The sequence below is a fragment of the Rhincodon typus genome, chromosome 1 (genome assembly GCF_021869965.1).
Source record: "Rhincodon typus isolate 14 chromosome 1, sRhiTyp1.1, whole genome shotgun sequence".
NCBI classification, from domain to species: Eukaryota; Metazoa; Chordata; class Chondrichthyes; order Orectolobiformes; family Rhincodontidae; genus Rhincodon; species Rhincodon typus.
In genome coordinates, this window is record NC_063332.1 from 45,827,614 (window position 1) to 45,841,546 (window position 13,933).

A 13,933-nucleotide genomic window follows, 5' to 3' on the forward strand; every position below is an offset into this window, starting at 1 on the left:
TTAAGTTTACGGGTAAACGGGCCTTTGGGGAAAGAGATAAAATCAGAAGTGGAAGACAAGGAAGAAGAAACAGAGTGACAGAGGGAAAAAAACACCTGAACATTTCAGGAAGAGGTTTGAGCTGTCTTGCAGAAAGCCGATGACATGAAATACCAAAAGGCCTCTTTCTGTACTGTAACCATTCTAAGGTTAGGCAGGTCAGCAAAAATGAGAATGGTACTGCGACAATATGAAATAAAGTTGCAGTGGCAGTAAAGAGAGGTGAATGCAAGAAAGAAGTGATTAAAAAGTTGTTACAGGAGGAACTGAAAACACATGCTTCCCTGCCATGCACAACAATGCAACAAGACATGGAAACAACAAATAATAGAAACATACAATGTAGGCCATTCAGCACTTTGAGTCTGCTGCACCATTCAATATGATCATGGCTGATAATCCATCTCAGTACCCTGTTCCCACTTTCTCCCCATATCCTTTGATTCCTTCAGTTCTAAGAACTGTATCTACATCCACAGGCTCACCAGCGTCTGGATGAAGAAATTCTTCCTCTGTCCTAAAGGTTCCACTGCTTATCCTTAGACCACGACCCATGGTTCTGGATTCCCTGGTCATGGAGAACATCTGTATTGCATCCACCCTGTCTAATCCTGATAGAATTTCATAGGTTTCTTTGAGAAATGGCCTACGTCCTTAAGCTGTGACCCCACCCACCACTCTGGGCTCCCACTCATCGGGAACATCCTTCCTGAGTTTACCCTATCTAGTCTTATAAAATCTGTACAATTCTAACATCAGTCTGGTCAACCTTCTCGCACTCTCTCAATTGCTAGAATATCCTTCCTTAGATAAGGAAACTAAAACTGTACACAGTTCTCCAAGTGTGGTCCTACTTGGCTCCTGTATTTGAATTTTCTTGCTATGAAGGCCTACACACCATTGTCACTCTTTACCATCTGCTGCATCTGCATGCTTACCTTCAGCAACTGATGTACAAGGACACCCAGGTCTTGTTGCCCCTCTCACTTTCCCAATTCACCATATTCAGCTGCCAGTTTTGCTATCAACATGGATAACCTCACATTTATACACATTATACTGCATCTGTCATGTACTTACCCACTTACTTAACTTCTCCAAAACACATTGAAGCTTCTCTGCATCCTCCTCACAATACCCTCCCACTCAGCTTAGTGTAATTTGCAAGCTTGGAGATGACATGTAGTTTCCTCACCTAAATCATTAATACATATTGTGAATAGCTGGGTTCCAAGCATTAATCCCCACAGTCTCCCTCTCGTCAATGCCTGCTGCTTGGAAAATGACTTGTTTATTCCTACTGTTTTTTCTGTCTGTCAGCCAGTTCTCAATCCATTTCAATATACAACCTGCAATCTCATGCACTTTAATTTTGCTTTCTAAGCACTTATCTGGGATCTTACCAAAAATTCCTGAAAATTCAAATAAATCTCATCCACTGGCTTGCCCTTATCCAATCTTCCAGTTACATCCTCAAAACATTCCAGCAGAGTTGTCAAGCATGACTTGTTCTTCACAAATCCATGCTGACTCTGTCCCATCTTGTCAATATCTTCCAAGCACTCTGCCGTCACATCTTTCTTCCCACCACTGGAGTCAAGTCTATATTTTTGGTCACTATTTTCTCACTGTCTCCCTTAAGTAATGGGGTTATATTAGCTACCCTGAATCCACAGGAATTGTTGCAGAGCCTTTCGAATTTGGAACATGACTACTAGTACATCTGTTATCTTTACAGCCACGTCCTTAAGTACTCTGGGATGAAGCTTATCAGGCCTGAGGATTTATCTACCTTTAATCCTGTTAGTTTCCCCGACAGCATTTCTCTACTAATATTAATTTCTTTCAATTCCTCCTTCCCGCTGGGCACTGTGTCCACTACCGCACACCCACTCTTCCCCACCACCTCCACCTCCCCCCACTGGTATGTTATGTTATATAGGTCTTCTTTCATGTAAAATGTGTATTTAATTGGTTTGCAGTCTCTTCATTCCCCAGTATAAATTCCCATTTCAGACTGTAGGGGACCTTACTCATTTTTTCTCTTCACATACCTATAGAAACTTTTACTATTGGTCTGCATGCCCCCCGCAAGCTTACTCTCAGTCTATTTTCCCTTTTTTGATCAAATTCTGTCTGCCTTTGCTGAAATCTAAACTGCTCCAAATGGCACTTTGGACATTTAGAGAGGCAGGACAGATTTACAGGCAAAGTCACTTTGTATAGAAACAATAGGCAAGAGTAGATCATTTAACCCTTTGAGCCTGTTCTGCCATTTAATATGATCATTCTGGATGCTCTCAACACAATATTCCTGCTCTCTTTCCATATCCCTTTTAATATCTAAAAAGATCCAGTCATTGCTAAAAAGTAAACTGCCATCAGAATTTTAGACTGTTTCAAAAGGTGGCCAAATGCACCATCTGTAATTATTATACATAGTTAATTATCTTTGAAATTTTTACTTTTGGTAAGTTTATTAGATATCAGGTTAACCAGGAACATCGCTCAGTGCTGCAATATTGTAGCAGCACCTGCCAAAGGTAGTCTAATTTTTGACGCTCATTTTGACCACTTGACAATGGACTAAAAAATTGCAATCTTCAAAGACTTCATTGGACCAGTAACCCAGAGACCCAGGTAATCATCTGGGCACCTGGGCTTGATCCTATCATAACAATTACCCTTATAATCATAGGGTTTACAGACTATGTCCAAGAGACTACAATTACCATCTCTATATCCTGCACCAGCTGCAGGCCAGACCCAGCAGAGGTGGCAACACATTGTTATACATTTGGGAGGGAATTGCCCTGGGAGTCCTCAATATTATCTCTGAACCAAATGCAATCTCATGCATCAGGTCAAGAATGGAAATACTCTCCACTCCCTTCTCTCTGTCCGTTCTTCCACACCCCATAAGGAATTCAATGTCCACGAAGAGCAACTCAGCAGCACCAACACTGACCAAGCTGCTCGATAACTGAAGGGTGGTGAGGGTACCAAGAGGGAAAACCATACTTCATCTCAATCTCACTGATCAGTCATAAGTGATGTTAATCAATTAAACAATTCACTTAAGGAAGCGGTTCCACAAATATCTCTAACCTAACAATGGGGGAGCCTAGCACATCAATGCAAAAGAAAAGGCTGAGGCATTCATAATAACGTTCAGCCAAAAGTGCCCAACAGATGATTTAACTCAGCCTCCTCCAGTGGTCCCCAGCGTCATAGATACCAATTCAAGAATATCAAGAAATGCTGGAGGCACAGAATACTGAAAAGTCAACAGGGCCTGACCAACAACAAAACTGAAGACTTGTAGTTCCAAACTTGCCACAGCCCTAACAAAACTGTTTTAGTATAGCTACAGCAATGGCATCTAGCTGGCAATATGGAAAATTGCTCAGGTATGTCTTGTGCATGAAAATACAACCTGGCCAATTAACACACTGTCCGTTCATTCCCGAACATCAGTAAAATAATTTAACAAATCATCAACACTGCTATTAACCAGTACTTGCTTATCAATAACCTACTCACTGAAGCTCAGTTCAGGTTCTGACAAGGTCACTCTGTTCTTGACCTCATTATAACCCTGGTTCAAACATGAACAAAAGAGCTGAACTTCAGAAGTGAAGTGAGAATGATTGCCTTTGACATCAAGACTGCATTTCACCAAATGTGGCTCAAACACCTGGAGCAAAACTGGATTCAATGGGAATCGGGGGATAAGTCTCCTCTGTTTAAAGGTAAAAGATGACAGCTTGGGTCAGTCAACTGAGGTCTAGTACACAGCTCCAGGTGATCCTCAAGATTTCACAATCCTTCTTGCTGCAGTTATACAGGGCCTTGGGGAGGCCGCACCTTGAGTATTATGTATAGTTGTGTTTTTGGTGTCCTAGTCTGAGGAAGGACATTCTTGCCTTTGAGAGAGTCCAGCGAAGGTTCACCAGACTGATTTCTGGCAGGACTGACATATGAAGAAAGAGTGGACTGATTGGGCTTGTATTTGCTGAAATTTAGAAGAATGACGGGGCAGAAGGGTCCAGACCTGAAACGTCGGCTTTCCTGCTCCTCTGATGCTGCTTGGCCTGCTGTGTTCATCCAGCTCTACACCTTGTTATCTCAGATTCTCCAGCATCTGCAGTTCCTACTATCTCTGCATCTCATATAATGTCCTGTTGGGACTGAGCATGCTAGATGCGGCAAGAATGTTCCTGATGTTGAGGAAGTCCAGAACTGGGGTCGCAGTCTAAAGAATAAGGGATAAGCCATTCAGGACTGAGATGAGGAACAATTTCTTCAGAGTTGTGAACCTGTGGAATTCTCTCCCACAGAAAGCTGTTGGAGCCAGTTTGTTGGATATATTCAAGAGGGAGCTGGACATGGCCCTTGTGGCTAAAGGGATCAAGGGGTAATGGAGAGAAAGCAAAAAAGTGGGATACTGAAATTGCATGATCAGCCGTGATCATAATTAATATAGTGGTGCAAGCTTGAAGGACCAAATGGCCTACTGCTGTACCTATTTTCTATGTTTCTATGTAGAGTCCTAAGCCCAAACATATTTAGCTGTTTCATTAATGATTTTCCATCATAAAGTCAGATGATTGCACATGTTCAGCACCATTCGCAATTCCTCAGGTACTGAAGCAGTCTGTGTCCGAATGCAACTAGACGTGAACAATATCCAGGCCTGAGCTGACAAGTAGCATCTGAGACAGGACGGTATATCAGAATTCAACAACAGGGTCGCACACTTGGGTCAGATGTGGGGCCTGGGGGCAGGACCAGGACCAGTAGCAGCACTAGGGTGTTTCCTCTTTCTGGCCTGACTGAAAAGTGGTGAGTAACAGTCATGGCACACAAGTGTCAGGCAATGACCATCTCAAACAAAAGAGATTCCAACCATCATCCCTTGACTTTCAAACGGCATTACTATTGCTGAATCTTCCACTATCAACATAGTTGGGTTATTAAACAGAAACTGAACTGGACTAGCTATGTAAGTAGAGATAGTAGGAACTGCAGATGCTTTTCTGAAGAAGGGTCTAGGCCCGAAACGTCAGCCTTCCTGCTCCTCTGACGCTGCTTGGCCTGCTGTGTTCATCCAGCTCTATACTTTGTTACCTTAGCTATGTAAGTACTTTGATTATGAATGCAGGTCAGAGACCAGGAATTCGGCAGCAAGTAACACACCTCTTGACACCCCAAAGCCTGTCCAGCATCAACAAGGCACAAGTCAGGAATGTGATGAAATACTCTCCAGTTGCTTGGACGAGCACAGCTCCAACAATCAAAAAGCTTGACACCATTCAGGACAAAACAGCCTGCTTGACTGACACCAAAACCACAAACATTCACTCCCTCCACCACCAACACAGCAGAAATTCATCAAGGCCTATGAGACAGCAACTTCCAAACCCATTGCCACTACAATCTAAAAGAATAAAGGACAACAGATTAGTGGGTACACACCCACCTACAAGTTCTTCTCCAAGCCACTTGATATCCTGAACTATATCATTGATGCAGTGACAGTGAAAGAACAAAGTCTCCTGGAGCTCCCTCCCTAAAAGATTTACCATAAAAGCACACCAAATGTACTGCAGCAGTTCAAGAAGGTAGTTCACCACTGCCTTCTCAAAATGGCAATTAGGGATGGGAAATAAATGCTGGCCCAGCATGCAAAGTCCATATTACTTGAAGGATAAATAAACCCACAAACAACATCAGAATGCATAAGGATCCCAGGGCTAACTGCTCGCATCTATTGGCCACATTAGGTCTGAAATAGACAACCACCAAAGTGGCCCAACAAAGATCTTCATTTTAGGAGTTTGCCAAGAGGATCTGTGAAAGACAATCAAGTCTTTTAAACAGGCAACCGAGTTGTATGTATGCCAAAATATTACTTGTGAGTTAAATGTCTATATTTTGGTGTCTGAGACATCAAATATATTTTTACTTGCTGAATTGAATCAAATGTTTTATATTTTCCAGCTTCTGGATTTATGCTGAATACATAATAGCATCCTCTGAATCTAGAAGTAATTTATCATGATAGAGTTTGCTAATTCCAAGTCATGAAAACACAATATGGTTAAAAGGGGTCAGAGTGTAAAGGACATGTTTCTGTAACAGATCAATCAGACCTTTTGCTTCAGGGGTGTTGAAACAAACCCATCAGAGAATGCTTTAACACTTATAATCAGTTAGAATGTTAAAATGTTATTACTTTAACATGATTTATTCATGCACAGTAGCCTACTGGCAAAGAAGTTTCTAAATTGACTTATCAATGATGCAGTGAATTATTACCCGTTACTTTTGCCTTGGAGCAAAGGTTGAGACCAGCTGAAGTAATGGCACTAAGATTTCTACCTTGACTTTAGCTATTACATGTGAAGTGTTGGACAATTTTAATTCAGTTTCTACTGGCAACTGAGCTGACAGAACAAAAATAAATTCCACAATTTGGTACTCACTCAGAGAGGCCATTATAATGGTTTATGTAAGATCTTTAAGACAGACTCCAAAATCCAGGATCTAGTTATCTCTGATTTTTAACCTACATTTGGCTTGTACTGTATTTGACTACAGTAAGTGTGATACTGTTACATTTCTCTTTTACAGATGCTAGTCTCCCTGTCCTTTCTGAAGCTTACTTTATATAAATGTGTTGTGCAACGTGAAATAGATTTTAATAAGACAGAAGGGAAAAGGTAGTGAATAAACCACTTTTCAATGAAAAAGACATGACATTGTCACTATCAGTAAACACAAAATTACAGGCAAAGTATTACAAAGATTTACTTAGGATTTACAGCACTCCAGCACTGATATTCTTCTACTTGTGAGTTAGAATATTGTAATACATTTCAAATTTGCAGTTTTAAGAGTTCCAAAGTGGGAAAAATATTCTAAAATTGTAGAAGTATTAATATATAATAAAACAAACAAAAGGCAAGAGCACAGGAAGTGAGAAGCATCCATATTTCCAATAATGCACCTGTCACTATAAATCAAAACTGCTTCATTGACTATAAACTTGTACATGTCTGTTTCAAAAGGGGGGGGAGATTGAAAAAAGGACAGAGTTGAAGCTGCCAAGTTATAATTTAGCAGTCCATATTTCCTAAGTGCCATTGGTTGAAGACAATTTGTTCCTTTTGGACAGTTATTTTCTTGTTAAATACAGAACCCTAGTGTTCTTTTAATTTGACTCAGTAAGTCAGGTAAATTGAGGACTTCGGATATCTTCACTAAATCTTTTCACATTTGCAATCACTCCAGAATTTGAAATGATTCCAAATGCATGATACCAATGTGTCCTGATAAAAGGAAACTTCACTTTTCATAGCTTAATTTGTTGTGAACATCATAGAACATAATCAAAGAAACAGAAGCCGACAAAGATATCTGGAAGGATGATTCACAGCTTGTTCAAACCCCTGTTATTTTTAAGAAATGTCTGAAATAAGGAGGAGGAAGTGGAATGGTGAAACAGATTAGAAAGGAATTCCAGATCACAGACCAAAAACCTATTCTAGTTGCGACACTATAGAAAGCATACGATTGCAGAGGATGTTCACCCGAATGTTGCTGGTGCTGGAGCGATTCACCTAATGAAAAGAACTGAGAACACACAGAGACAGTAGGTGGATTGACTGATGCGATGAAATACGAAACTTGAAGTTGTCAGTGTACATGTGGAAGCTGATTGTACACAGATAATGCTGACAGAGATCAGTATGTGCATTAAGAAAGGGAAAGAGTCCAAAGATAGATTTTTGAGAAGCTTCAGACATAATAGTATGAAGGCTAGAAGGTTATAATCAAGTGGATAAGCTTGGAACCAAGCAAGAGCAGTTCCCTCAGACTTGACGACCGAGGTATGGTGATGGTGGAAGATGGCATGCTCATGGGCATCTATCAAAGATTGCTGAAAGGTCAAGGGGGAACCAAAAGAGAATACACCACATTCATTGTCACAGTCATAAATGATATGATCTTCAATTTGGCTTGCTCTATTATTGCAATGGGGCAAAATCTCATTGAAAAGATTCTAATGTAATTGTGGTCAAGTTGTGATAAAGATCCTTAGAGGGCAACAACATGTTCAATACATGTTCAAGCTGCAGAAGAATTAAACTTACAGTCCCAATTTTGATTGCATGGCAATTAGCCTCCCAGCTATCTTCTATCTTCTTTAAAACTGTACTTTTTAAAACCTTAGCTGACCACTTAATGCCATGGCCGCCTTTTTTGTTTTGTACTAAATTTCAACAATTCAACATTGCAGGAAACAAGCTTCATAACAAAAACTGTCTTTACATGTATAGAACTAAACATGAAGTTGTGAAATGGATAAATGTAGCTGGACAATTAGGACAGCCTTGCAGATTTGAGCTGGCAAATTGCATTGAAAGGCTTACCTGTTTCAACAAATATTTTTAGAACTATTTTTTTTAAAATCACAATATGGAATTCTGACCAGCATTCTGAACAGTGGTGTTCCTCAGATTAGAACTATAGACCTTTATGATTTATCCATGTTGTCTTTTCTCATAAATTTGACAAAATTGTTCTGTATTATTTTACAGCACAAGAGGTAATTCAGCTTAATGTTTTTGTCGTCCCTTTGCAAGTTACCTAATTAGTCCTAATCCATTGCTCTTCCCGATAGATCTACAATTTTCTCCACTTCAAAGTTATACATTTAATTGTATTTTTAAAATTATTATTGAATGCTTCCACCATCTTTTCAGACACTGAAACCCAGATCATCATGACACACTTAAAAAAATTATCCTTAAATCACCTCAGCTTTTTTTTTTTTTAAACCAGTTTTCCTAATTCTGTGCCCAGCAGCTGCTGATCCCTCCTTACTGTGGAAATAGTTTATCACTATGAAAACATTTCATAATTCTGAAAATGTCTATTAAATCGCCCTCAACAATTGAAGTCCCACACAGCTGGTATAATTCTAATATATCGCATCTGCACCATATGCGAGGATTTCCTCTGCACCTTTTCCAAGATCCCAACATCCATAAGTATAAACAAGTCATCAATTTGGCTGCCAACTTCTCAAAAAGGTTATATTTGATACTTTTGGTCTCTCTAATGAAGAAATAGCCTTTTATCAGTAACTATTCATCAGAGGTAGCCTAGCTAGGTTAATTGCATTGAGAAGACCAAACAAATAGCTAAAGAAACAGCTACTCTCCATAACCCATCTATGAGATCAATACCAAAAAGGGTTCCAAATCCAGTACAGCTCAACACTAATGGAAGAATAGAAGGATCTTGCAATGATTGACAAAAAAGATGGACCTGTTAGGTCATATGACTTTTGACCTTCGTTTTTAAGAAAAGAGCAATATCCTCCAGTTCAGAAGATGAGGCAGCACGGAAACTTTCTTAACTCTTAGAACACATTTTATAACAAGCAGCAAATCTCCTAGTACCTCTGATGATATCGTCCAACTAATATAAACGTCTTCACTTATTCCAATTTAAAAGCTGTCAAGAATCATATTATTTGCATCTTGTCCTATGATTATTATTTAACATACAAAAGAAACAAATACTTCATTATTTGGAGTAAATTAATTTGTTTAATATTTATATAAAATCCTGAAGTGCTGGTTGCTATTCTGTAAATTTATGGAAACATTCAAATAAAGGAAATTCTTTCAGTCATTGCTTCGAATCATAGGTCTGCGATACCTACATTGATTTAATTTTGCTGATTTTTGAAATACGTTCCTGTATTTCACTTTGCAATCTCTATTTCCAAATAATTTCAGATATTGTTTATTTTGTTAGTGTGCACTCTTTGAAAGTGGAACTTTGAGTAACTCCAGTATGAATTGTCTCAGCTCCAGACAATTATTTGGCACTGATAAACTAAACTCAATTTTACTATTTAAACAGTCCCTATTCACTCGCCACTGAAATGTATTTATACAGTACAAATGCTGGATTTCCCCTATACTGGTGTTCTTGCAAGACTAAAAGTTTTGATAAGATGTATTTTTATCAGCAGCAAGTATCCTATTCCATCATAGCAAATATTTAAGAAAATACAGTTTTGAAATTTTGGAAAATATATGAAATTTTAGGTGCATATTTACCTTTTTTTCATTTGCTTCCAACACTGGGAGTGAATCATAATGAGAATACAGCTATGCACTGTGTTTTCATCCTCAATGTCAACAGCAAAAAGCCAAGAGAGAACAGAAAGATAAAGGATTAATGAAGATTATGCAATGGAAGAGAATCCATGAAAGAAACAAAGGAAGGTTAACAGAAATTATCAGGTAGGATATAAAAGAGTAAGAGAAATGTAGGGAAAAAGGAAAAAAATTTAATCATGCCTTCTGTATCCCCAACTGGGGAAATACTGATTTTCATTGAGGAAAAGTTGTAAAAACAGCTGTAGCCTTCAAGGACTTGATTCAAATGTGAGATTCAAATCTGACTGCGAAGAGTGGATGCGATATCCGACAGTTGAGCAGGATGGAGATTGATGAAGGCAGAGCAGTGGACTTGATCTATATGGACTTCAGTAAGGTGTTTGACGAGGTTCTACACGGTAGACTAGTTAACAAGGTTAGATCACACGGAATACAGGGAGAACTAGCCAATTGTGTACAGAACTGGCTTGATGGTAGAGGACAGAGGGTGGTGGGGGAGGGTTGCTTTTCAGACTGGAGGCCTGTGACCAGCAGTGTGCCACAAGGATGGGCCAATGGACCAAGGAGTGGCAGATGGAGTTTAATTTAGATGTGGGGTTCTGCATTTGGGAAAGGCAAATCAGGGCAGGACTTATACACTTAATGGTCAGGTGCTGGGGAGTGTTGCTGAACAAAGAGACCTTGCAGTACAGGTTCATAGTTCCTTGCAAGTGGAGTCCCATGTAGACAGGATAGCGAAGGAGGCATTTGGTATGCTTGCCTTTATCGGTCAGTGCATTGGGTATAGGAGTTGGAAGGTCATGTTGCAGCTATAGATCACATTAGTTAGGCCATATTTGGAATACTGCATTCAATTCTGGTCTCCCCACTTTAGGAAGGATATTGTGAAACCTGAAAGGGTTCAGAAAATCCGAGATAACAAGGTGTAGAGCTGGATGAACACAGCAGGCCAAGCAGCATCATAGGAGCAGGAAAGCTGACGTTTCGGGCCTAGACCCTTCATCAGAAATATCTCAGGGTTCAGAAAAGATTTACAAGGATGTTGCCAGTGTTGGAGGGTTTGAGCTATGTGCAAAAGCTGAATAGGCTGGGGCTATTTTCCCTTGAGCATCAGAGGCTGAGGGGTGACCTTACAGAGGTTTATAAAACAATGAGGATAGGGTGAATAACCAAATTCTTTTCCCAAAGATAGGGGAGTCCAAAACTAGAGGACATAAGTTTAAGGTGAGAGGGGAAGGATTTAAAAGGGATCTAGGGGTAACTTGTTCACACACAGGACGGTGAATGGAATGAGCTGCCAGAGGAAGTGGTGGAGGCTGGTATAATTACAATATTTAAAAGGTATCTGGATGGGTGTATGAATAGAAAGTGTTTAGAGGGATATGAGCAAAATACTGCCAAATGGGACTGAATTAATTTAGGATATATGGTCTGCATGGACAAGTTGGACCAAAGAGTGTGTTTCCATACTGTACAGCTCGATCACTGTATATCATCAAAAGTGCCAGTAAACAAATTAGAGATCTGGCTTTGAGCAAAACTCAAGCTCTAAAACATAACAGAAAAAACTGCATCGTCTGTTCTGGTAAATTTCCAACCAGATGCACACCCTCCCTCACAGATGATGCAAAAGTGAAAGAGTTTGTCAGTTGAAGTGGAGTACTTCATAGCATAGAAATGAAAGGACTGACCACTTATAAGCATGGGAAGGTCCATAAAGAGAATAAAACCAGACGAATTTCATGTCCATAAAATCAAAAGGCTTCATTATGAACTGTTACAAAGAACAATATAGAAATTTCAAAGGCTCATAAGCCTCACAAAAAGTAATTGCTTAGCTATTTAGAGAATAATCATTGTGTATTCAGGAAATCGAAAAGTAATCAAAACATGGTCCATCATTTTGTTAGTTGATCTCAGCATATGAAATCAATCAAATAAGTAATAGAAAGCCTACATAATTCAGGCAATCTACAAACCCAGTGCACAAATAAAACACATATCTTTAAAACAAAATTACAAGTATTTTGAAGTGGGAGATTTTAAAATGCAAATCTTATTATCTTTTCTTCAACTTTTAGCTAATAAACTGATGTGTCAAGTGTCAACTGTCAACAGAGGCGTATCGAAATGGCCTCGTATCCGACTCAATATCAGCAGAAGGCGCAGGATCAAAAAGTTGCCGTCGTAGAGTGGAACATGATCACGAAGTAACGGAGTGGACGCAGTATCATGACTCGATCTGAATATAGACCGTCTGTAGGTTTAAGTTCACTCCTTCCCTTTCACCCGGCGATTATGTACATTTACCCAATAGGATTAAAGGCTGCACTCTCCTACAACCTGCATACCGAGACCCACTTTAAATAGCCCCGATGCTTACCTACTGGTTTTCTGTCTCCTGGAATGATCACAACAATATCCCAAACAAAATTAACTTTTGTTTAAACTACATCAATTTGACACTATTTCCTGCTTCATTGCAGGACGCCATCTTACCTGCTAGTCGTTGACGTCATCGCGCTGATCATGTGACTATCGTCATGCGCTGACGTAAATATTACCGCAAAGGACACGCTGTGGTGTTTGCGCATGCGTATTGCTAAACGGCGCACTGTTGATCTTTACTTCCGAGGAAAGAAAGGAAAGTGGAAGTTATCGCTTTCGAAAATACGTAAACTGGTGATCTTAGATTCCGCTTCATATAGATCTATTCCGTCAAATGCAGGCATACTAAAATTAAAACAGGACATGATGGAAATACTGAGTAAATCTGGCAGCAACTGTAGATGTAGGTCAAAAATGACACGACATCAGGTTATGGAAGGCTGACGTTTCGGGCCTAGACCCATCATCAGAAATGGGGGAGAACGGGGTTCTAAAATAAATAGGGAGAGAGTGGGAGGCGGATAGAAGATGGAGAGGAGACAGACAGGTCAAAGAGGCGGGGATGGAGCCAGTAAAGGTGATGGTAGGTGGAGAGTTAGGGAGGGAATAGGTCAAGGAGGCGGGATGAGGTTAGTAGGTAAGAGATGGGGGTGCGGCTTGAGGTGGGAGGAGGGGATAGGTGGGAGGAAGAACAGGTTAGGGAGGCGGGGACGAGCTGGGCTGGTTTTGGGATGCGGTAGGGGGAGGGGAGATTTTGAAGCTTGTGAAATCCACATTGATACCATTGGGCTGCAGGGTTCCCAAGCGGAATATGAGTTGCTGTTCCTGCAACCTTCGGGTGGCGTTGTTGTGGCACTGCAGGAGGCCCAGGATGGACATGTCGTCTGAGGAATGGGAGGGGGAGTTGAAATGGTTTGCGACTGGGAGGTGCAGTTGTTTATTGTGAACAGAGCGCAGGTGTTCTGCAAAGCGGTCCCTGAGCCTCCGCTTGGTTTCCCCGATGTAGAGGAGGCCACAACGGGTACAGCAGATGGAGTATACCACATTGGCAGATGTGCAGGTGAACATCTGCTTGATGTGGAAAGTCTTCTTGGGGCCTGGGATGGGGGTGAGGGAGGAGGTATGGGGGCAGGTGTAGCACTTCCTGCGGTTGCAGGGAAAAGTGCTGGGTGTGGTGGGGCTGGAGGGGAGTGTGGAGCGGACAAGGGAGTCATGGAGAAGAGTGGTCCTTCCGGAAAGCAGATAAGGGTGGGGAGGGAAAAATGTCTTTGGTGGTGGGGTCGGATTGCAGATGGCGGAAG

The 13,933-nt window shown here is 40.6% G+C and overlaps 1 protein-coding gene across 1 annotated transcript in view; it reads left to right on the forward strand.

Moving 5' to 3' along the window:
• ubap2a (ubiquitin associated protein 2a) overlaps positions 1-8,657 on the forward strand; it is a 108,922-nt gene extending 100,265 nt beyond the window's left edge. Inside the window, exon 20 of the mRNA XM_048611363.1 lies at positions 8,646-8,657. Coding sequence (XP_048467320.1) covers positions 8,646-8,657 — 12 coding nt within the window. The remainder of the gene's footprint in view (positions 1-8,645) is intronic.
• The last annotated feature ends 5,276 nt before the right edge of the window (positions 8,658-13,933 follow it).